At 39.3% G+C, this 26,160-nt stretch overlaps 2 protein-coding genes across 8 annotated transcripts in view; both read right to left on the bottom strand.

Moving 5' to 3' along the window:
- Positions 1-26,160, bottom strand: part of LOC109035187 (uncharacterized) — a 228,893-nt gene that overhangs the window by 81,072 nt on the left and 121,661 nt on the right. The gene's annotated exons all lie outside the window — the stretch shown is intronic.
- Positions 1,531-26,160, bottom strand: part of LOC140225435 (F-box/LRR-repeat protein 12-like) — a 36,150-nt gene continuing 11,520 nt past the window's right edge. The window contains exons 2-5 of the mRNA XM_072304364.1: positions 9,433-9,632; positions 5,863-6,019; positions 4,705-4,822; positions 1,531-1,706 (exon numbers count right to left, since the gene is read on the bottom strand). Coding sequence (XP_072160465.1) covers positions 1,531-1,706; positions 4,705-4,822; positions 5,863-6,019; positions 9,433-9,632 — 651 coding nt within the window. The remainder of the gene's footprint in view (positions 1,707-4,704; positions 4,823-5,862; positions 6,020-9,432; positions 9,633-26,160) is intronic.

Here is a 26,160-nt window from a genome sequence, read left to right as displayed (position 1 = left end):
GGTGGGCTCTCAGGATAGCGTGGGATATCCCCTCTATTTTGGTCTCAACTTGAGAGCGTTTTTGAGCTCGGGAGTTGATTTCAGAGAAAACCAGTGGCACCATCGTGTTTCTCGTGAACTTTTACATAATGATCAATGGTCAAATCGCAAATTCCTCACACATGCAACATCTCTATTGATTGCAAGGTTATGGCAGGCTGCGGCACGGCGCGGTGTGCTGCCAGCTGGAAACGCGCACTGACGCCTACGAACCTAAGGTGATACTTCAAGCATTGCGCAATGCGTGAAGTAGCCCCTTAGGTTTGTAGGCGCCAGTGCGCGTTTTGCGCCGAGTTTGTTTTGATGTAGAGGTGAACTCTCAGGATAGCGTGGGATATCCCCTCCATTTTAGCCTCAACTTGAGAGCTTTTTTTGAGCTTGGGAGTTGATTTCAGAGGAAACCAGTGGCACCATCGTGTTTCTCGCGAACTTTTATGTAAGAATCAACAGTCAAATCGCAAATCCCTCGCACATGCAACATCTCCATACAACTCAATTTTTACTTCCGATAATGTGTTGCCTTTGGTACCATGACACTGATGCATGTTAAAAACATGCAACTCGTAATATTTTAAAATGTATGTATGTGTATATATCGACGGTGAAACTACCAAACCACGTATCGCGTTTGCGGTGTTTAAAAATCTACGCTCACATTTTATTTCTTTGAGGTAGACCAAATCAATATCATTCCTCGAAATTTTCACAGAATTTTCTCCGCACGAAAAGGAAAAATCACAGAAATTTTCTAGACTGCACGTTAAGTAGTTTTTCATTTAAAAAATAAAGTATGATAGGAAGTCTGCGACGTCGCAAACCGAGATACGTGGTTTGGTAGTTTCACCGTCGATATGTTCTTTGTTTCATTAATTTGAAGAAAAATAAATGAATATCACAATGTGTTATCTGTGTTAAAACACGCATCTCGTGATATTTTAATCTATGAGTAAATATTGTATGTATTTCCTTAAATGAAGAAAAATCAACCGATTTTATTTTTTAAAATTGCGAACGGGATATTCCTTAAAAGAGGGGGAAAACTCGGGACCTATTACTGCAAGTGAACAATTTAATCGTTTTATCTTTGGAAAAAAAAATCAGATGAAATATGTAAGAAAATTCACAACGCAGCAATGTAAGAAACGTGTTTATAAACTTCCGCGAGTGGTAGAGTCCAAGCCAAATAAGTTTATGCACTTCTAGACTGCGCCAGAGAACGTCTGACGCCATTTTTACAAGAAAAGTAAATGGAAGAACCAAGGAGGGGGATCTTCTTTTGCAGTCTAGAAGTGCGTAAACTTATTGTATTTGGCGTGGTCTCTATTTGTGTTCTCGGTCTCACAATAAGTCGTACCTATTGATGCGCTCCAAGGCGCTAAATAGCCAACGTATCGAGTATGAAAGCAGTGCTCATTGCATTCTCGGATTATGCAGGCGTTTTTCCGTTTTCACGGCACAAAAAACAAACCCCTGATTTCTCATGCTTAATGGTCATTTGGTGATTACCTGAATACAATTTGAACTAAAAGCGTCGATATGGCTGTCGTCAATGAAGTTGATTCCGTACAAATTGATGACCCGCAAGTTAGGTGTGGCTGATTTCAATTTGTGGACGTTTATAACTTCATAAATTTCTTCTTCTTCCTCCTCTACTTTTTCATACGTGCCTGCAGGAAGGGAAAATGACTATAAGTTGTTTGAAAGGGATAAACTATAAAGGATAACATGCCGTGAAAATTCCTCATTTCGTCGTGTTGCGCGTTGGAAGAAAATGTTCGTTCCCCTGCTCAACTCAATTCAGCTCAAATTGCAGCACAACATGTAATAAAAAACTGTACTACATTTTGCAATTTGGAACTATAAATTCAGGCCCGGTTTAAGAACAACGTATGTGCCATCAGCTTCCCTGTGCACATAAGTGTTTTTTCAGATGGGCCAGAATTTATAGTTCCAAATTGCAAAATGTAGTCCAATTAATGAATGATGAAATGATGGCAATACCCAGAAATCAAATTTTTGTTGATAATAGGCAAAGAAAACAAAAATCAGATGTAGCTCCTTCATGATCTCCGTTCCGAACGAAGGAACGCAATTCCATTCCGAAGTTGCAAAATAGACTTTAACAATTCAATTTTTTTACGAGAATATGTCTCGTGCAATTTTTGTCCAAAATTTGTCTAATTTTTTATGAGAGCAGGAGAAAAATAGTGCAATTTTCAGTTGGAAATGACCACAATTCTCTTGATGAAAATGCTATGTACGAGGAGAAATTGAGCTTAATCGGACGATTTCTGTCAAATGAAATTATGTGCATTATGTCGTGAGCTCTGTTATGCCCGTAGTCGTATGGGTCTCAGGGCTCATGTCTTAATGCACATAGTAACGTTCTTTCATGAGGGCAACGACGATTTGGACTGCATTTTGCAGTTTGGAGCCGTTATTTCCGGCTAATTTTAGAGAAGACTCTTGTCGTCAAGATCCACACGAAAAAGCGTAATTAAATTTCACCTTCGTTTCAAAACAATTCACAATTTTCACCTGTAAGATATGTTTTCACTGGAAAAAGCTGTTGAGCGTTTCTAACGAAGCATTTCACTGGTTTTCCCTCTGACTGCATTGACAAAAATCAGAACAATTTTAAACGGAGCCTAAGCAGGCGGATTTTTTTTTTTAAAAAAATTGAATCGTTAGAGTCGATTTGGCGACCTTGGATTGGACTTACGTTCCATTATCTGGGAAACGATGATATGTGTCATTAGTTTCCCCATGCAATTAGGCGCTTTCATAAAGTAACGAGCAATCGTGGCTCCTAACTGCAAAATATGTTATTTGTTCGGTCGTGTCTCAGACAAGGAAACGTACCCCATTCCAATGTTGCAAAATCTACTGACACAACTATTTTTTTCATGCAAAAAAGGCAGCATCAAATCTGTCCAAAATTAAGCTGATTTACAGAAATAATCCATGGGTTTATCTATGAAATTTCTATTGAAAAGTGTTGAGCAGTCTCCGAGTAAAAATGAAAATTGTAAAATAAAATTTGGCGACGTTGGTAAATTCCTTCGTCTGGGAATCGACGTATTTTGCCAAATCTTATCAACAAGCAGCATATCGACGGTGAAACTACCAAACCACGTATCTCGTTTGCGGTGTTTAAAAATCTACGCTCGCATTTTACTTTTTTGAAGTCTACCAAATCAATATCATTCTTTGATATTTTCACCGAATTTTCTCCGCACAAAGAGGAAAAATCACAGAAATTTTCAAGACTAGACGTTAAGTAGTTTTTCATTTAAAAAATAAAGTATGACAGGAAGTCTGCGACGTCGCAAACCGAGATACGTGGTTTGGTAGTTTCACCGTCGATATTCCGCTCAGATGTCGAGAAATTGGAGGATCGTGCAAAGGCGATGCTTGAAAGTTAGTAACACTGTTATTTCTTTTTCACATTTAAAAGAGCGTGTAACAATCGATTCTTCGTAAAACAGCTCGCCTCGCCTAAAATCGATACTTATAATGGATTTGAAAGGAAAAGCAGTGTTACCGACTTTTAAAATAGCCTCTGGGATCATGTTTTTCGCCGTTGTTCGGCAACTTGGTGGCATAGGGAAACAACGAGCAAATACTAGTGTTGCGATTTGTCAATTCTTTGAACCTCGTTTCAGAGCTCTTACTCTCGTGAGATTCGCGGTGCATCTATTTTTGAAACTGTCTCAGGCCGGCGGAACGATGGACATGCAGAAAAGTACGTACTAACATTACATTTAGCCCACGACATAGCCGCACCACGACTCTCTCGACAAAAATCCTCACCCTATTGTGAGATTCACTTTCACAATGGAAAGTTTGGTGATTTCATCGAAAGGAATCTCAAAGCGCGTCGATATCTGAGTGAGCGAGGGGTAAATTAAATTTTGACGGTCAGTGCAATATTTACATCGTCACCCTCCGGCCAAAGTATCACAAGCGCCACGCGACGTTTAACAATTTCCGCAGTCATTTTATTTTTTTTACAAAGAAATTGTTTAACGAAGCTACTGTCAGAAAATTTCACTGAAATATCTTTGTGCTGCCGATAAAATTTAGTGAAATTTTCAAACAGCTTTTACAGACAATTTCTCTGTAAAAAATATAGGCGGCGGAAATGTTTAAACGTTGTATGTCTTGTGATACTTTGGCCGGAAACTGACGATATGTCGTAAGATAATAGCCAAATTCGGCATATCGTTCAATGCCTTGGCACATGATACATAAATCTATCTTTGATTTTAATTCGGAGATTATTTCCTGTTGAACTAGGCTAGAAAATGTTTGAATATGTAGATAGAACTTTTTCTGTGAGTTTGGTCGATCCATGATTGTCGTTCAAGTTTTTTAGGTTGAGATGAATATTTATCTCAGAATTTCTTGATGCCTCATAAAACATAGATTACTCAAAAATTTGACAACACAGAAGCAATAATAAAAAATCTTTTCTAATATTTTTAAGTTTTGATCAATATTTTTGTTCAAAATTTCGTCACTGAAAAGATCCTCATCAAAAATATGCAAAATTATACAGGTTTCAAAAGTTGGCTACCGGTCTTAGCATCTGACAAAACAATTTCACAATTAGCCATACAAATTTCAAATCGTGATATTGGAATTTTTCCACTTTACACTCACCTATGAGATGCAATATTTCCAGTCCATTGATAAAATTGTAGATTTTCCTCATGAAACCTTCCATGAAAATGACCTCCGACAAGCAAATGCATAAATATTTTAACTTTGTTGGGAATGCCTGAAAAACATAACAATAAAAGTTTTAAGGGGCGGAGTATCGGCATTGGCTAAATTAGAAAAAGTACACCCATAATAATACATAAGAAAATTATTTTGCAATTTGATGTGCGCTCTTCAGAATTTGCGTTTCCTTTTATTTCTTAGCAGTATTTCTAATTATTATTTATTTTATTTCGTTGATAAGTGTTGATGCATAAAGTTTGTTTCCTGGCCTACATCGAAAATTGAAGGCGAAACTGCAATAAGCGCAACCAAAATACCTGTTTTCCATCAATGAAGCTCCTGTACGCCGCAAAATTTAGGGTAAAAACTAAGATAATGACGAGGTCATTTTTCCTAGGTAAAATTTTGCGAAAGAAACTTGGTTTCCACTGGTTTTCTCCAAAACGAACAATCAAGCTCGGAAAAAAACTGACAAAGTTGAGGCCGTAATAGATAGGTACTCCGGTGTCAAGTGAAAGTCTACCTCTATGTATCCAGTCAAACTCTCCATAGTCTCCATGCACGGATAGGAAGCGAATACATCGGCAGATTTGCTACTTCGTTGCCTGTTTCTGATTCCGTTTGGCAGAAATAGTCCAATTATTTCAATATTTCGCCCTATGTTGATACCGTATTTCACTCACCAACATGGTTGACTTTAACGGGGTAATCCCTGAAGCAGTGTTCCAAACTCACAGGCGCCAACGCACCAAATACGCCTAATAAATCGGCCATGGCGCCTAAAAAATGAAGGCTCTGTGCTAACGTGGCCCATGAAAATTGCCCCTTCCTCCTCCAAAAAAAATCCTAATTTCTCTGTTTGGTGATTTTTCGAAATTTCTCCCAAGTCACAGTTACTAATTCTGTGACTAAAACATTTGCATCTGACTTTCCACTGAATGCGCCGTGATATACAGGCAAGCAGTCTCTCTGGCTCCTAAAAAATCTTCAACGGTCCCTAAAAATCGAGCTTGATGCGCCACATGGCTCCTGAAACTCAAAGGCGAGTTCCGAACACTGCCTGAAGCCTTCCGAAGTCCCCCTCCTTCAACTCACCTGCATTTCGCTGAAATCGTGGAGTTGCATGGCCGTGGAAAAATCGAGGAGCATGTGTGTGAGATTGGGGCATTTGTTGGCCAACTCGTGGAGAACGGTGTGAGTGATCAGCTCAATCGGGAGCTCGATGTACCGCAACGATGGACCGAACCGGATACTGTCGAAAAGCAGAGACAAAAATTATTAAAAGCCTCTTGAAAACTCCCAGATGGATGTTCAGACGAATGATCCAGGGGCACGTGAAGAAAACCAGGGAATCCTAGATAATGGACCACTAGACAAGGTACGAATTTCAGCATTCTGATACATGTTTCGTAACTAAAATTTCACGTAGAACACGATGCGCACATAGAAAATTACCGAAATTAACTCCTTACTAAGATATTTAATGATTCTTGATGCGTGAATTCAAACCACCCGCTCATGAAAACTCAATGCTCTACGTGATTCATATCGCGCGCTAAACGTTATCATGACAGTCTCTGCGATGTAAAAATCTGGCAACCTCAATCTTGACGCTTTGGCTCAGCTGTAGCAAATAGCTTATAGTTTGAACAACACATGGTGGAAAATGAACATTGCTCGATTGAGAGGCTTGCAGAAACCGTTGTAGTGCGCGATTTGACTCGCGTAGAGCTTTGAGTTTCTTGTGAGCGGGCAGTTCAAATTCCTTGTAGCCAATGTGAAATAAAAGCGTTAATATCTTTGTTAGGAGTTGGTTTCAGTAATTTTCGTTGTAAGAATCGTGTTTTACGTGAAATTCTGGTTAAGAAACAAGTATCAGATTGCTTAAATTCGTACCTTGTCTAGTGGTCCATTGAACGATTCAAACCATAGACAAGAGACCCTCCACTGGCCTCTTGGCGTCAGGTGGAGGCTTTTACTTTCGGGTATTCGACAATGGATCACTAGACAAGGTACGAATTCAAGCATTCTGATACATATTTCTTAACCAGAATTTCACGTAAAACACGATTCTTACAACGCAAATTACTGAAATAAACTTTTAACGAAGATATTAACGTTTTTATTACACATTGGTGACGAGGAATTTGAACTGCCCGCTCACAAGAAACTCAAAGCTCTACGTGAATCAAATCGCGCACAACAACGGTTTCAGCAAGCTTCTCAATTGAGCAATGTTCATTTCCCTCCATGTGTTGTTCAAACTATAAGCAATTTGCTATAGCTGAGCCAAAGCATCAAGATTGAGGTTGCCAGATTTTTATATCGTAGATACTGTCATGATGTCGTTTAGCGCGCGATGTGAATCACGTAGAGCGTTGAGTTTTCATGAGCGAGTGGTTTGAATTTACGCATCAAGAATCATTAAATATCTTGGTAAGGAGTGGATTTTGGTAATTTTCATGGTGTTCTGAATGAAATTTTGGTTAAGAATCATGTATCAGAATGCTGAAATTCGTACCTTGTCTAGTGGTCCATTCCTTATGGAAAATTATAAGGGAGCAACAGCCATCACTCTTATTTCGACTGTTGACCTACCTAAATGGTGGCTGATGAGCTTCGGGTGACGTCATGAGCCAAAAGTTTCCCAAACTTCGGCTTGTTTGCAAAACAAAACTGCCAACACGTTGTTAAACATCAACCATGTAGGTAGGTCAACGGTAGAATGCAGAGGTCCCGAAAGTAAAAGCTTCCACCATTGCCAAGATACTAGTGAGAGCCTCTTGTCTCTGATTAAAACCCCAAAAAAGTTAAGCGGTACGGTCATATTTGCGGTAAAAAAAAAAAAAATGTTGGCTTGAAATGGCGTTTGGCAAACCTAGGTTTGCCTAAAATTTTCAGGCAATCCTAGGCTTGCCGGCAACAGATGCATGATTTCAGTGATTATTATTACATGTGTTGAAAAGTTGAGGAAAAGGGATTCAAGTCCAGAGTTGAATGAAAATATAGGGTGTTTTGTTTGGTAATTCTTTTTCGCACGGAATTGCAAACCCAGCCCGTTAAATGAATGTTTATATTTTTCAAACATTTCACTACCACGTAAAATTTTGCGAAATATTTCACGCAGGAAACTTAGCACTGATATTTAGTTCATCTCTTTGAAAAACTGAGAAATATGCATCATCCAATAATCGGATTTGAAAGGGATCGTAAAGGAGTGCACCACTCATTTCCGCACCATTAATAGTTTTTATAAGCACGCCATTGATACACGGAGAAAAAAACTTCGTGCGTGGGACGCGAAATTTAGGTCATATGGATCTCTGAAGTTTTCAGATTGAGCATCTGAACACTTCCGATCTAGCTGTCGAGGTTCGGATCACACATCTGAAACTTCAGTTCTTACATCTGAAGTACTTAGATGTGAGAACCGAAGTTTTTCGGATGTGAGAACTGAAGTTTTTTGGATGTGAAAACCGAAGTACTTCAGATGTAAGACCTGAAGTTTCAGATGTGTGATCCGAACCTCGACAGCTAGATCTGAAGTGTTCAGATGCTCAATCTGAAAACTTCAGAGATCCATATGACCTAAACTTCGGGTCCCACGCACGAGGTTTTTTCTCCGTGTACGCCTGCAATCATTGGGCTATCAAAATTTGCTCTATGAAAATTGACGTCTTTATTAAATTTAAATAAAGCGTAAGATTTGGGTCCGAGAAGCGGGAAAACTGAAAAATATGCATGAAAAAGGAGTTTCTTGGACGCGGTCCAGAGTCATTTTTGGAGAGCCAAGTGTCTCTCAAGATCGGCCCGGGACTATTTTTACGAATCTGATATGTCTGTGGGTCAAGCGTCTCTCAGGTGGATTCAAAACCTTCCATCTTCCGCAAAACACCGTGCGAAGTGCGCTAAGCCCACTTCTAGGTCTTCGGAGTCGTCCGTAAATTACGTCACCCATTTTTTTCAATTTTTCGACCCCTTCCCTCCCTCAACGTATCCAGCCGTTTTCCATTGCTAGACCCCTCTAAAAGTACGTCATCCTTAGCGTAGTCCCCCCCCCCCCCTCTTTTTGAAGGAAAACGCAGAAAATCGATAAAAATCAGCAGATATAGTCTGCATCATTAAGAATATGATTAATTACTTTTATCGAGCATTGAGTGAAATATGTCGGGTTTTCCCCTTTTTGCGGAAAACACAGAAAATCGATAAAAATCAGTAGTAGGTATAGTCAAATATCAAGCATGCATTTTCAGCCTTTTTGCCTTCAGGAAAGCTTATATCATCCTTGCCTTGATCCCCCCTCCCTCCCCGTTACCTACCGTCATCCAGCGGTAGACCCCCCTCCCCCCTACTTGGGTGACGAAATTTATGGACGGCCCCTTTATAATGAAAATTATCCGCAGAAAACAAGCATAGAAAACGTAATTTTAAAATTAGTTCATTCATGCATCCCAAACAGTGGCGTAGCGTGAATTGCGATGTATCGATTGTTTTGCTATTTAAACCTATGATAAAGAATCGATTATTAAGGTGTTCGCTGCGAACACCCTGTTTATCGATCCTTTTCCATAGGTTTACATGGCATAACAGTCGATACATCGCAATTCACGCCACGCCACTGAATTCCCAAATTAGTTGATATCCCTCGAATAGTTTCTCATTTACCTGATAAGCGCCAAAAGTGACTCCAGTGATCCAACATGAAGCCCTGAGATCTCCGGCCTGAGCGAGACAGCCGTCCACAATCGTGTGTCGTATGCGATCACCCGCCATTTCTTGCATACTCGTGCCATCCGACATATTTCCCGGTGAGTTAAGTAGGAGAAAATGTTCAGCAAGATTTTGTCTGGGAGTTTCTCGATGGTCTGCAATCATTTAGAAACTCAATTAACCGACAGGAAAACGGGCCTTTTTTAGCACGAGTCCCGAAGCAGTGCTGTCATTTTATTTTATCAGAGATTCTGGGGTTCCCGGGATTTTTTCCGGATTTCGAAAGATCCGAGGAAAATTCCGATTTTTCAAAAGTTCCGGGAAAAATTTTGAAATACGCCCCGATTAGATTCGAAGATCTCGTCAAATTTGATCAATAAAGCATGGAAATTTGATCAATGAATCATGGAATTTGATCAAAGAATCATGAAATCGATCAATGAATCCTGGAATTCGATCGAAATCATGGAAATTTGATCAAAGAATCATGGAATTTGATCAAATAATCGGTCAAACTGACAAAAAACCTGAAATTCCGGGAAAATTCCAAAAATAGCTGGGACCTCGAGGAATTTCGAAGATTCCGAGTAAAGTTCCAAGATATTTCAAAAGTTTCGGAATTCGGAATTACTTCCGGGAGATGGCAGCACTACACCATTGACGAAATTAGGCGGGTATGTTCAAAGACAAAGTGAAACCTTTATCAAACAAAAATAATTTATCTATACCAAAGTGTACGTCACAAGTATGGTTGAGTTAATTCCATGCCAGCAGTAGACTAGAATTCATTTAAACCAGAGATGTTGAGCCTTCAGCCATGATACATTTAAACTTTAAAAGGGTTTTCCTTGAAACCATTCCTTTTGAGCCGCAAATTCATACCGTCAGAACTTTGGCCGGTTAGGTTCCCTCTTTTCGGGTGTTTTTGCCGTAAAAGTTTGTAAAACACTCGATTATGCGACCGACCCTTAGACGAGCTATGAATAAAGCACTTTGGGACGTGTTTTCTCCTCAAGACGAACCACACAACGGGAATCCGGAAATTAACTCATGATTAATTCCTAAACAGGATATAAGTCTTTACAGTTAACGTTGATTATGTGGCGAAAATACAAATAACGCCGTTTGTAAATAGTCAAACTTCCCTTTGAACTGAGTTGGAAAACTTGTTATTCACGTCAAGGAGTTGATTTCCGAAATTTTTGTTGTGTGCATCATTCTCTACGGCATATTTCGAGGAGCATACTTTTTTTCTCTAAAACGTTGTCTAGTGACCAATGGTGGCCATGATGCCAATACCTTTTTTTTGTTTTTTTTTTTTTGGGTGGAAAGTGATTTCTCTGTTCCCACTGTCTCCTGTTACCCTTTTTTCATAACAGCTTTATTCGTCTTTCATGGAGAGACACTACCTAGTGCTAAGTTTTAATTTTTTGAAAAAAAGTGTACATGTCTTATCCAACTGAAGATGGCTGTAGTGTTTGTAGCCGAAGCCTACTAGTAGATGTGTTTTTTCTAGTCTTAATTGTTATTCGCGGTTGTACTTTTTAAAAATTTGTTTCTATTTCCACGGATGGTCACACCGAAAAGTTACAACTATCAAAATACAACTGTAGGACATGCATATAGGTGGCCCCTCCGAGTTGTGAAAGGTCAAGGTTCATCAGCAAACTTACAGTGTTGGCAAAAGGGCTCCTCACTTCTCCTGTGCTTTCGTCGATGTAAACTTGTGAGGATTCTACCATCAATTGGTTCCATACCTACACGGGGTGACAGAACACAGACACATTCATCCATAGCCTTATAGGGAGGAAATTGAAAGAACAAGTACTTTTTCGGTACCTCCAGCGCTTTGTTGACCTTTTGAAACAGTGGTGTCATCTTGAAATTTTTCAACTGGTTTTTGTGTATTGATAAAACCTATCTGAGTGCTAGCACCTGTCAAGAAGGTGAACTCTTCCATAAAAAGGGACGAGGAAAATTGTGAGTTTTATCATTTAAAAGTAGGACGCATAATATGGGAATTTTGATCGACCTATCCACATTTTTTTTGTTTCTCCTCATATTTATACCAAAGTCAACTTTTTGTTGCCTTATTACAAGCTTCAAAATTAAGGTTTTCGAATGCCTTGAATGAGGTTGGTTTAACATGGGGTTTTTAGTACTTCTACATTCTTTAATCTAGTACAACAGTCTTTAATTGATCGAGGTAATGATATCAATCTATATATTTCTGTTTTAGCTGATCCTGCATGACGAGTTTTATCATCTGGAGACGTTCACCGTCAAAATTTGCCTCTCCAGATATAAGGTACCGAACTTACTGTTTCCAACATTTTTTATTCGAGGAGCTTGGAAGATAAGGCGCTATGTGCAGTTTCTAAACAAATTGAGTTATTAATGATTTCAAGTAAAACTAGTCTTAATACATACTCCATGAAAAATTGGCTCCCAAATTCCAATTTTTAAGCATCAAAAAGTCAGTTTGGACTTTCTTTCTGCCATTAGGGTCCATGTGACTTCGAAACTTCAAACACGTTTTTCTGGAAATAGCAAAAACTGCCTTAATGCGCATTGTCCTCCAAGCCCTTCATTTAATTTGACGTTTTAAACCCAAGTCAACAGACACTCGACCCTGTGAACTGTAGGCCAAATACTCGTTAATACAGTCTCATATTATCAGTTTCTATTTCAGATAGAATGGGCATGTTGCACTTCCTTCATACTCTTATACTGAATTCTTTTACGAAAAATTTATCCTGTATTTATAAAGAATACTATCCTTTTCCAATTCATGCTACCAATGTACTAAATTGCAGTAAATTAACTTTCAAGCAATTTTTGGACAGGAATGAAAAACTAAAACATGGATGAATGAATCTGTGTTACTGACATCACTGGACATATTCATCTTGACGGAGTAGTTTTTTCCCGCGCACTTCACCAAAAAACCAAAAAAATGGGGTACCGAGGATTTTCCGGACCACTCACGTGAACCCCCCAAAAATCACACCTAACCTCAAAATCCCACCCGAGCCTCGCGTAGCCCGACCTCAACCTATGCGTCGGGCGCTCAACCCATATTCAAATCGAACGAAATTCGACGCTCTCCAGTTGAGGATCGAAGGAAAAACTTCGCGGAAAATCGGCGGAAAAGCGGAAAAAATCGCGGGCGATGAACCGGTGGAACTTGAAAAGCGTTTGTAATACGAGAAGAAGTCCCGATTAACGCGAGTTGGGGGTTTGCCGTTTACAATGGCTCGGAAATAACCGGAGAAACGTATAATTCATGTTGAACAAATCTTAAAATAACTGCAGTCCCCCACCCCGGGCTCCGGGTGTTGACGCGTCGACGTGCGAGCCCCGAGACGTACTTCGTGCGTGAGCGACGTCAGTCCGGGCCCGGATGTGAACGCTATCAGTGCTGCCGTGATAGCGAAGAGAGCAGTAAGTGCAAAAATGAAGTTTTGAGAAAAAGGGCTCAGAAACGTCTGACGGAAAATTTTATTGAAAGAAGAAGCCTTCGTTTTTGGTCAAATTTCCACTAATCATCCGAAATGTTCCTGGAAATCGTTTGGATGATTAAATTTTGACCGATTTTGTTTCGTTTCTGCCGTGATAGCGAAAAGAGCAGTAAGTGCAAAAATGAAGTTTTGAGAAAACGGGCTCAGAAACGTCTGACCGGAAAATTTTATTGAAAGAAGCCTTCGTTTTTGGTCAAATTTCCACTAATCATCCGAAATGTTCCTGGAAATCGTTTGGATGATTGAAATTTGACCGATTTTATTTCGATTCTGCCGTGATAGCGAAAAGAGCAGTAAGTGCAAAAATGAAGTTTTGAGAAAACGGGCTCAGAAGCGTCTGACCGGAAAATTTATTGAAAGAGCCTCCGTTCTTGGTCAAATTTCCATAAATTATCCGAAAGACTCCTAGAAATCGTTTGGATGATTAAAAATTGACCGATTTTATTTCAATTCTGCCATGATAGCGAAAAGAGCAGTAATAAATGTAAAAATGAAGTTGTGAGAACTCGGGATCAGAGGTGACTGACCGGAAAATTTTATTGAAAGCCTACGTTTTTTGTCAAAGTGCCACTATAATCGCCCGAAGGACTCCTAGAAATCCTTTGGATGAAAAGGATATTCACCATTTGCAAGTTAGGCTAGTGTTCGACAGGACAGCCGTAAGTGCTACCCTCTGCGTGCTTTCGTGGTTGCGTTTTGGACACACAACAAACACATTTTCAGGTTAGACATTGTAGAAGAGGGTGGCACTGTACTTAAAGCACTGTTTTCATTGGCTCTCTGGAGGAATAATGTCACTTACTGCTGTCTTGCCGGAAGCTACGTCATTTTTTGCGTTCTTACGGTTTTCTCATATGTCTCGTTTTTATACAATTAAGATGAATTTTACTGTCTTAAATATTTCATGATTTCATCTGAAAGAGATCAGACGAATTTTGAAGGAAACTCGATTTCGAAAATTTGACACTTACTGCTCTCTTCGTTATCACAGCAGAGTGGCGAGGCGTGAATTATCGATTATCGATATTCCCTCCGGAGACCTAGAGACATTCAAGACAAATTTTTGACTAAAATATGAGAAAAAAACATAACCATTCAATAACTCCAAACAATGAGTAAATCAGAGAACACGAACATTCGGCAGAAATTGTGTGTAGCAAATACAATTGAAGAACTATAGAGAGGAGTTTCAGGAAAGTTCAAACAAAAACAGGCATCAAGCATTTTCGACTCTAATCCTTGCACTGAGGGTCTTAAAAAAGTGCTGCGGGGCTTGGATTTAAGTAAAGAGATTGTAGAAACGAGTTCAAATGGCTTTTGCACCGCATGCAGGAGCAGGAGCTATCAATATCCGAGATATACTTCGCTGTTAAAAAAAAAAAAAAGAAAGTTTAATAACTCATAACTTTCAAAGGGGAAACTTTTAAGGAGGCTGTTAAAACGTCCGAGTTAGGAAACCCTTCATTTTATCCTTCACGTAGAAATGCCATTCTGAACTTTAACACATTTGTCATCACTTTATTTTAGTACATTTTACATATATGTATACATTTTTAGCTTTTTATGTTATTGCATGTGTTGCAGTTTATTTTTTGTTTAGCGTCAATGTGAGTCACTTTTAGGACTCCACAAAATGTTGATGCAAATTTATTTCATAATTTTTTTTTAACGTAAAGTTCATATGAAGAAAGGGTAAAGAGTATCGATAAGGACCGTTTTGGACCCACCCCGAATGTCCTCAACTCTGCGATTTTTTGCTCACTGAAGGTGTAAATTTGACGGTATGGATCATGATTTGGTCATTTCGAGCCTCTTTCCAGGTTTCATTCGGTCTTAAAAATGTGTCTAAATGCTGATTTCGGCGAAAAATACGGATTTTTAGGTATTCTAGCGCAAATCTACAAAACCCATATTTATTACTGATGTCGGCCTTCAGCCTCATGTTTAGATCAAGCTTAGACCCAAAGAGAGATCAAAAATTACCAGACCATGATGCACTCCCTGAAACGTAAACCTTTATATAATGAGAAAAAAAATCGTAGAGTTATGGAGAATTTCAAGGTGGAAGCAGAGACGGCTTAACGATACCCCTCCGTTACTTGAAAAAGAAGGAAAAGGGGTTTTCTAAGTAGGATATTTCAACATTTTGTCGCTTTTTTTCAAAAGGCGAAATTTAACAGTCAATGCTACTAGGGTAGAGTACTTGTATAGCGAGAGTATGGACAGATCGCTTCATGGAGGGCTTAGGGCCCAAAAGTGCAGCCACCCTTCTAACCAACTTCTGACGCACAAAATTTCACTGCCAGTCTGTAGATTACAATTCTAACGAAGATTGGTTAAGAAAGTACATAAATGAGCGTTCTTCCACAAAAATGAGTAAATTTCTGCAAAAACTAAGTCAAATACGTGCTTTATAAACGATGGTTCGTAACAATTGTATCAATAAATCGTTCTAGATAATTGGAATTCATAGGTTGGCTGCATTTCTGGGCCCTAACTTTATTCGCGTAGGCATCGGTGAAGGCCTGATGGATTTTCGGAGTTTCACATCTGTCTATACTCTCGCTATATACAAGTACTCTATACTAGGGTAGTTCCAAACGGGAAAAGCTGAACAATCGTAAACATAACAAAAGGTATCGCATGGAACACCGGGAGAGGTAGAGTGCAGGGGCTAAAATTTTCAGAGCGATAAGGGTGCATGGTTGCGAGGTGAAGGGGGTGGGCATGAAACATGACGAACCGTCTTGGCTGCTCTCTGACTGCTCCGCTCATCTCGAGACAGGTGACTGGACGCGATGTCCACGCTCAGATGACCCCAAGAGTCCATCCTGGGAAACGACATACGTGTCATCATTCACAATTATAACACACACCAGCGAGTACAAAAAGGTAGAAACCAATGGGTCGTATTCCGCCGTGCTGAGGAAAACCGCCGTATGAACCTTCAGCAGGGCCGGATTTACATTTTTAGCGCCTTAGGGTAAACTTAGGGTGGCGCCCCTAAAAGTAGGCGCTCTCTTGGGGGGGGGGGGGGGTCCCGTAGAAGCCCCTCTTCTCCAGATCAGGAGGAGGATGTCATAGGTATCCGGAAAATTTTCAAATTCACCTTTAAAAAAACACCTGCGTCAACCACACCGTAGACATTTTTTAACGAGTTACATTTTTAATAAATTCTCAAAAATTTTGCGCCCCTTAAAATGTTGCGCCCCAGGCTATAGCCTATGTAGCCTGTTGGTAAATCCGGCCACGACGTTTAGGCGTTGTCTTTCCTTTGACAAATCGCTAAGTTATAGAAAAGTTTCTGAATATTTTTTTGTCAACTTCTCAAATAGTTTTGTTTGTAGGTAATTTGATCTAAATTGTCTCAAAATTTCATGGAAAAATATTCACAACTTTCCTCAAAAATAAACATTTTATCGGAGAAAATTTGACAACTCTCGAATGTTCATACGGCGTTCTTCCCTAAGGAAAACCGTCGCACGAGCCTTCAGATGTTGTCAGATTGCCTTCAATAAAAACCAACTTTGCTGGAAAAATTTTGAATATTTTTTTTCCCAACATTTTCAGGCAATTATGTTTGCAACTTGATCTAAAATACCTGAAAATTTCAAGGGAAAATACGGATATCTTTCCTAATAAATACCTGTTTTATCCGGGGAAATTTGGCAACTCTCGAATGTTCATACGGCGTTTCCCTTACCAGTTTTTATAGTTGTCCGTTCAACAACTCCTTTTCTTTGGAGGCGATTTTGGTTTTACATTTTGATTTAGGAAGGTTCAAGGAGCCCTGAAGATAGTTTCATAAAATTGACACTTTTTGCAAACCTCAGATAAATTCAACAGCATAACTTTTGAAATGTATCCTCGCAAGGAATGACAATGATCTGCCACTGTAAAAAGTATGAAGTATGGAAGAAAAAATTCAATGATTTTGACAAATGTTAATGTAGGTGCAAACCTACTCTTAAATTCACAGAGAGTCGAATATGTTTACTTTCGCTCTCATTTTATTTTGCGGTAAAACATTGAAATCCCTTTCTAGGATCCATTTCCGAAGTTGTACTGCTGAACTTGAATTAAGGGTCGCAAAAAATGTCCTTCCTTTGTATGCTATCTTAAGAGCTCCCTTAAAAACCTAGTTATTACTTCCGTTTTAGACTAGATAGGACCTCCTGAGTAAAGGAGCTGTTTAAGGAACGACCCGCCTATTCAATCCACAGCGGTAAGTTGCAGCCGCACCATTCCAGATAGGCAAATTGACACACATCAGAAAGCGTGCAACACGTTTCGTGTATGACATATTGCCTACCCGAGCTTAGCAGGCTGCACCTCGTCACTAACGGAAAATGGGTGGGTTGAGTGGAAGGATCACTTCGGTTTCGATTTCACTCCATCCAGATGGGTCCCTCTTCTCCACATACTAGCTGACATCATGAAACTTTGCACGTATATTGGAGAACTATGAGTATTAACAGAACTATAGAAAAGCGCGTTTAGTTTAACGTCAGAAAATGAGTATACTTTGTAAAAACTTCTATTTGAAGTCAAAAGTTTGTATTATTTAAAGAAACTTTCTGATGCTTTGAGGGAAAATTAGAATAATTTCATAACGGGGAAAATTAATAATAAAAAGAGGACTTCCTTCGTGTTGTAATTTCAAGTGGCAATTTAGGCAAAACAATAGGATATTTCCGTCATTCCTAATAACTTTTCCAAATGCAATTCAGTCGGAATTTCAAGACGGATCGTTTAGTATGTAAGTTAGTTATTTTAATTTTCATTGAAAATCGTAGAAACTGAACTGTTTCTGATATCAATTCCGATGAAGCTCCTCTACGATTCCTTTATACCTATACATATCGACGGTGTAAGTCGGCAATCACATAACTCGTTTGCGGTGTCTGAAAATTTCCGCCTCTGTGTTATTTTTTTTTTTTTTTTTTTTTGCTTCTTTGAGCAGATTGTGTGTTTTTACCGGCGGCAGGTTGCTAGCCTCACCGCCGAACCCTCCTCCTTAGCCCGGGCTTGGAACCGGCAGCACACTAGGGCCATGCCCTAGTCGTTAGTAGAAGAAGAAGAAGAAGAAGAAGAAGTGTTATTTTTTTCAAGGAAAACAAATTTACATCATTTCTTGAAGTTTTTGCAGAATTTTCTTCGCATACAGAAGAAAAATCACGACAGTTTTAGAGAATTGCCATTGAGTAGTTTTCCGTTTAAAAAATAAAGCATCATGACAGGAAGTCTGCGACGTCGGAACCGGTTTATGTGATTGCCGACTTTCACCATCAAAATGTGACAAGAAAAACCCGAAATCAGTGAATTCTAGAATTCACCAAGTCTCCAAACCTCCTCCGTCATCATTATAAATACTCTTTATAATTTACATGATATATCTAGAGAAACTTTAGTCTATTGACTTATTTTGACACTGAATTCCATTGTGGCATTTAGAATCGCAACTGCATCTGTTATACTTTTGACTTGAGCACCTATTTAAATCGCAGGATTTTTTTTAAGTACACCGCACAAAGCCCTGACAGAACCCTGTGGAAGCTATTGTCGCAGCCGAACGTAAACCACTATAATAGGAGGAAAATTTCGCCACAAGTTAAATTCCGACCTTTTAAAATGAACTTTAAAAAAGGAAATCTAAAATTAAAGTAATCATACGAATCAAAAATAAATATACTAAGCGAAGCGACACGTCATATGTGTAGGAGCTTGCAGTAATTGACTTGTAAGTAAACAAATGTATTTTCGTTCATCTGTGCGATAGAGGTTTTGCACGCAAATTATGTATTGTTCTATTTGAGAATACTGGAAGAACTGATTTCGCAGTAGGTATTTCTGTAATTATTTTCTGAAATGGGAAATCGTAGATAAATTAATATAAAAATAAGAAAATGCACCACCTAGTGACGTTATCTGGCGGCATTTCCCTTTAAACGCAAGTATTCTGGAAGATTAAATAATTTTCTCATGTCTCATTCAATAATTGTTCAATTTATGAACCAATGGTATCCTTGTGTTCAGTTCACTTAGGAGTTTCCACGTAAACACGGCATTCATCAAATTTCAGATACCTGCAAATTCTCCATTAGCTACTCTCATTGACCCACGCATGGGCCATGAACAGGCACTTCTCCTGATAAAAAACTAAGAAAGTTGATGTTTGAACTGATCTTATTATCGTTAGCTAATCTACAAGAATCAAGCATTAAAACACGATTCCGTGACTAAAAACCGATGTGGACACTTTACGTGTCGTGGATTCACGACATGCTGTGAATAATTCACAGCATGCCATTTATCCACAGAAAGAGTTTCTGTGGATAAATGAAATTTAAAATTGGGAAAGCGGTGTTTGTAAATAAATGGCATGCCGTGAATCCATGCTCCTACCGTTTTGTAGATCTTCAACATGACGTGAATCTATAATCGGTGGAAAAATAAACTGCCGCACTGTTATATATACTCATTCTTTGGACCAGCTAAAGTCAATATTACGTCATTGTACACGGAGAAAAAAACTTCGTGCGTGGGACCCGAAGTTTAGGTCATATGGATCTCTGAAGTTTTCGGATTGAGCATCTGAGCACTTTAGGTCCAGCTGCTGAGGTTTGGATCACACATCTGAAACTTCAGTTCTTACATCTAAAGTACTTCAGATGTAAGAACTGAAGTTTCAGATGTGTGATCCGAACTTTGACAGCTAGACCTAAAGTGTTCACATGCTCAATTCGAAAAATTCAGAGATCCATATGACCTAAACTTCGGGTCCCACGCACGAGGTTTTTTTCTCCATGTATATCGTTAATCAGCAACGCCCATACCAGTTCTCGTACCATATACCAGAGAGCACCAGTTCTCGCCTGATTACCGAATTTTACCGATGTCAGATGTGGTTAGTTAAGTAGTGATGCGGGTAGTATGGTAGTATGGTTGTAGTTATAATAGTAATAGAGTGGGGGGGGGGGACTGGATTCACAAGACTTTTTTCCGATATGACACCAAGTAACATAAAGCACACGGTTAAAGTGATTTTTCGACATCATTCTTTTCTTTCCAAGCAAAAACCAAGATACCGTCCTGGCAAAAATTTTGCGTTATCTCTAAAGGTTATATCTCCGTTGATTTGAAACACCCTACACCAAAAAGGCAATTCTCTCTTGAATCTTGAAGAATGATGCTGCCGAATTTCAGCTTGATGCTGTGAGTGTCTCTTTTTATCTCATAATCAGTCGACCGATGGTTAAAAAATAGCGAAGGAAGGCAAACCAACAGCGTAAATCGCAACCTTGTATCTCGTTTGCGGTGTTTGAATCTCCTCTCCTATTTTATTTTTTTGAAGAAGAACAAATCGACAACATTCCTTAAAGTTTCCACAGAATTTTTTCTGTACCAAGAAGAAATATCACGGCAGTTTTTAAGAATTACCGTTGAGTAGTTTTCTATTTAAAAAATAAAGTATGACAGGAGGTCTGCGACGTCGGTTTCAGGACATTTTGTCAACGATTTTTTGTCCGCGCACCTTTTTTGTCCAGTAGTTTACGCCCACACGTAAAATAAGCAACAGTGACTCGGTCAGAAACTGCAAAAATGAATAAAAGAGGGGAAAAAACCAAGAAACACGCAATCTTTTGTTTTAACCCATTCGCACATCGATCTTTTAGAGTCAAATACGTCAAATTTTGAGCGTTTGGTTGCGCGTACACCTCGCTGCAGCAGAATAGAAGCACAAAATGTGAAAGCAAAAATTAAAGTGCTTTGGAAATCATTTTTGACACGGAACCACCAATATTCAAAAAGCACACGTTACATTATTATTCTCCTTTGATAAATTGATACATATTTTTTCCCCCATCGATTTTAAATGAGAATAATCAATACCGAGTGTGCAAACATTTCAAAATCATGAGTTAAAAAACGCTGACTATGCGAGTATAAATACCTATCAAAACCTAACAGAGCAGAACGGCGTGCTGCCAGCGCGACAGGCTCACTGGCGCCTACAAACCTAAGTGGATACTTCACGCATTGCACAATGCTTGAAGTATCCACTTAGGTTTGTAGGCGCCAGTGCGCGTCTCGCACTGGCCGCCCGCCGCCGCTCCGCTCTGTTAGGCTTTGATTGGTATTAATTATACTCGCATAGTCAGTGCGGCGGCGCCTGAAACAACTATTTCACAACTGAGGTGTTGCACAGTATTATACGAAATTGAACGTATTAAGAATGACAGGCATCCTTTAAAAGTACAGATCTTTCCTCGCAAAATAAATCAAGACACTTATAGTACACAGAAAAAATCTAAGAGCCTTCAGCTGAGGCAAATATAGATGTTTATCCGGTTCAGGTATAACAAGATGGGAATTTCTTGAAAGCTAATTAAGTCCTGTTACACCAAAGAGGTGTAAAGAGTTTTAGTGAATTTTGTCTCATGGAATTGACGCTTCCCCATTTTTACTCACTACCCATGAAAACTCTCAACTACATATTATTCTCCGTTGGACCAAACAGACAAAACAAAGAAACAAGCAAACCCTCATTCTTCCAAGACATTATACGTTTTCATCCAAAAATGTCGTGAGCAATGATCGTTTTGTATTTACATGTGGGCCAAATAATTTTGGATCTCAACTGGCACGTGGACCAAAACTCCCGTGCCGAAAAAACGCGTGGACGTAAATTACTGGAAAAAACAGGCGCGCGGACAAAAAATCGTTGATAAAATGTCCTATAACCGCGACGTCACAAACCGAGGTACATGTTTACGGACTTACACCGTTGAAATCCTTTTTATTTTCTGTTAAGATGTAGAAACCGACTGGCCCAGAGATTGGCTCATCACCCCATGCGTGCCGTTATTGAGTACCTGTACGGCTGGCATCTGCGTGGTTAGTGCAGAAAATTTTATAGGCGTTTGTGCTCTATATCTGTTCCTTTCGACTTCAAAGGATTGTTAGTTATGTGTGCTAAACACATGTATTCCTACGTTGATCATGGGGGGGATTGTCTTCCGATCGACGTGATTTAAAGTCTCACAAAGCTGGGGTTGACGATATTTTGAAAGTATGTATGAATATATTTTTACGCACTGAAGAACGCTTCAAGTATGAAAGTCGTAAATATCGTCACCTCTCTGGTGTAAGGGCGCATCCCAATTTACACGTGCGATTCAATTCGGATAGATTCTTGTTTTTTCTCCCGAAGCGAATTTCGCTCATAAGCAGTATACTGCCGTGCTAAGGAAAAACGCCGTATGAACATTCGAGAGTTGCCAAATTTCCCTGAATGAAACATGTAGTTTTGAAGAAAGTCATGCATATTTTTCCTTGATATTTTCAGATATTCTAGAGTGATATGCGTGTACAAAATCGTCTGAAAATTTTGGAGAATAATATTTGCAATTTTCTCAGTAAATTCGGTTTTTATCGAAGGAAACTTGGCAACGTCTGAAACGGTGTTCTTCCTTAGCACGACAGCATAGGCAGTACACTGGAAAAAAACACATTGGATCCAGAGTCCAGACTCTTGAAAACATTGACAAGAAAAAGGACTCTTGATTCAATCAGATTTAAGCTGAAATCAAAAGGAAATCCGCTCAAATTAAGAGGCTTGGTTCTTCATTTAAGTTTAAATCTGATTGAATCAAGAGTATTTTCTCTTGTCAATGTTTTTAAGAGTCTGGACTCTAGATCCAATGTGTTTTTTTTCCCAGTGTATAGGGCGGAGTGTTGCGAGTTCACGCCTTGCGCCATCGCGCCTTCAATTCGGCAGACGCAACACGGACATCCATCAAGTACGTATAGTTGTATCTCTGCGCCGTCGTCAACTCACCTCCTTTCCCTTCATCTATTTCCATGTTGTGTTAGTTCTGTTTGTCTTATTCGTAGCGGCGCTTCTAGGATCACGTGAGCAACACTGCCGAATAAAGGAGGGACGTGATGTCCAACTGTGGCATGGCGAGAATGATCGATTATTATCGATACTTCCCCATTTGAAGCTATGGTAAAGTATCGATTATTAAGGCGTTCGCTGCGAACACCCGGTTTATCGATCCATTTCCATGGGTTTCAATAGCAGATCATCGATATATCGCAAATTACCAAATCGCGACTACCACTCTTAAAAAGCCCAAGCCAGGTCAAACTGACCCGACTCTCTCTTCTTTGAGAGAGGCACTTTAAAAAAATAATAATGCGACATTATTCTGACCTATAGCGTCGTTTCTTTTCGAAGAAATTTGGTTTTTTCTTTTCTTTTTTTTTTTTTTTTTTTTTTTTACTGTAAATCCGTGCGAATTTAACTTACAGTCAGTTTTTTTGAGTTAAAGAAACGTTGTTTTTCATCTTCTTTATTAAACTATGATATAAACGACTCTTTTTTAACTAAAAACTGATGTTGAGTTGAAATCGTGCGGATTTAACTAAAAAAAAAAAAAAAAAAAAACTTAATATTGTCAAGGTGTTGACAAGAAACGGCGCTTTAAGTCAAAGTGATTTCTCAAAAAAAAATTTCAGTGTACATATCCTATCTCACTCTGGGAGATAAGGAAGAGGTGAAAAAGCGTCAGTATGTTACCAAGAAGGTGAAAATATAAAAAAAAAAGTACTTTTTTCAAAACTATCAAATTCAATGTGTTCAACTACGGGGAACTATCAAAATCAGTATATTTAAATAAGGGCTAGTTTGAGCCGCGACTTGAGACTTTGCTATTAAAACAAATCTTGGGCATCTCAGGGTTAATTCCGGTGATCAGACGAGAACTGGTGCTTTCAACGTATTGTGGCAAATGACGTAAAGACCCCTCACCATCGCGAACCGCGAGTTGTGATTACTGTCGCAAACTGCGAAGGACTTCCTTGTACTATTTTCATTGTCTCTTTAAAAAAATGTGGATCCGTGAATCAGTCACGAGGCGTGATAATCGACTATTAATATTATTAGATTTATTTTTATATTATCATTGCGGGTATTGCTAGTTGGTGTATTCTACTTCATTTTTCCTACTTATTTTCATTCAATGTGGATCCTCAGCACTCTGGAGAAAGGGATGTTAGTATTGTCAGTCGATCAATCAATTTGATCGATGATTTCTAGATTTGAGGATTTTTCTCAGGAATCTCTAGGCATCACGTCACATTGTAAAACGTCCAGTATATTTTTTGAACACAAAATATTAGGAAACATTTTGAAATGCCTTTAAAAGTACGCCCCGAATGAAAAATCCAAATCTGTTCGTTATTCGATTTGCGGTATTCATCCGGGGCGTAGTTTCGAAGCTATTTCAAAATCTTCCATGAAATTTTCATAATTCAAATTTTGTGTAAAAACACCGAACGTGACACAGCGTGGAGAGATGCACGGACGTTTTTAAGAAAATTCCTAAAATCTGGATATCATCGATTGATCGATTGACCGTCGAACCATCCTCGAAAAGGCTGAAGAAATATCCGAAAATAAGACATTTTCACGGGGAAAAATTCCATATTTCCCGGTATTTAATGTTTCAGAATTAATTACGAAACGAAAATGGGTTCGATTGCGCAACAACACTTACGTTCATAAACTGGGTAATCCAATCGAGCTGTTGAAACTTCACCAAACTAAACACCAGACCACTCCTAATTCAACGTAATTCCACTAGAATTCAACTAAATCTCGTCCGCACCAAAACATCGTTAATGTCAACATTTAGAGCACATTATCTCCGGGGCACGAAACCTTCCAGACAAGTGCACACTCATAAAACTATTTTATCACCGTTGATCGCGCGCACAACCGGGGTGAGTTTGATTTTCGCGGAAATTTAGACTATACGCACAGTACGAACTGTATAGACTATACGCACAATACGACTGTATAGACTATACGCAAAATACGACTGTATAGACTATACGAGTTCATATTATCCTGGTTCCGATTCCAAGACGGCGCGTTTCGGGCGGTTGGCGACGGAACAACAGCGGATTTGCACAGCGCGTAAATTGATGATCCCTTCATGTAAGATTTGCAGAAAATGCGCGATCATTGTTTGGCTCGGCGTCCATACCGAGAGCCCTCTGTTGGATATTTGACGTACCGAGTTTAATTTCGGATAATTATTCTCGTCATTTATTGGCTGGCTATTGTCGGGGACGGGGGGCGGACCGCCTACCTGCCGAGAGGTGATCAGACCGAATCGAACTGCTCCCAATAACCACGGCGTTGCCAGGTTGCAGGGGTGCAATACTGCCGTGATAGCGAAGAGAGCCGTAAGTGCAACATTTTCGAAATCGAGTTTTCTTCAAAATTCGTCTAAACTCTTTTAGATGAAATTACTGAGACAGCTAAAACAGCAAAATTCATCCGAATTTAATGAAAACGAGACGTATATGAAAGCCGTAAGTGCACAAAAAATGACATAGTTTTTTTCAAGACAGCCTTAGGTGCATGAGAGCCAATGAAAACAGTGCTTTCCAGTAAAGTGCCGCTCTCTTCTGCCCATTTCTAACCTGAAAATGTGTTCGTTGTGTGTCCATAATGCAACCATGAAAGCATGCAGAAGATAGCACTTACGGCTGTCTTGCCTAACAATAACCTAGCATGAAAATGAAGAGTCAAGACAATGCGAAACCATTTCTGATTGGTTCCCGTATTTTAGGCCTCCACAGTGTCACAAACTGGAACAAAGATTACATTTTCACCGATTGCAAAGATTATAATCTTAAATGCACCGGGGAAGAACGGGTTCGACAAGGAACAAACGGAATGAGAGAAGAGACGGAGAAAGGAATTTGAGAATGGGCCGATCAAAAATTACGAAAAACTGTCAATTTGTGTAATCTTTATCCCCGTTCGTGACTCAATGAGGGGGGAGGGGTTGTCTTGACTCTCAGTATAAAGGGACTCTACCTCGTCCGGGAAACGAAGATATATTGAATAAAGTGCGAGAAAATTTTTGCAAGCTTATCAATGAACTTTCTATTGTTGAAAAATGCAAGAACTAACAACTACTAAAAAAGCTCATTTAGCTAAGCTTTGACTATATTCTACCGCTTTGAGGCTCTTAGTAATGGTATATTTGTCTGTTTGGGACGGTGCAGACGAGTAGCACTACAGCCTCGAGCGGGGGCGGAAGCTGGAACGAGACGGAGCTGAGCTCAGTATAAAGGGACT

Source organism: Bemisia tabaci, chromosome 9, assembly GCF_918797505.1.
Source record: "Bemisia tabaci chromosome 9, PGI_BMITA_v3".
In the NCBI taxonomy this organism is placed as follows: Eukaryota; Metazoa; Arthropoda; class Insecta; order Hemiptera; family Aleyrodidae; genus Bemisia; species Bemisia tabaci.
The sequence above is the reverse complement of the archived record's forward strand: the minus strand, read 5'-3'. Positions and strand labels throughout refer to the sequence as shown.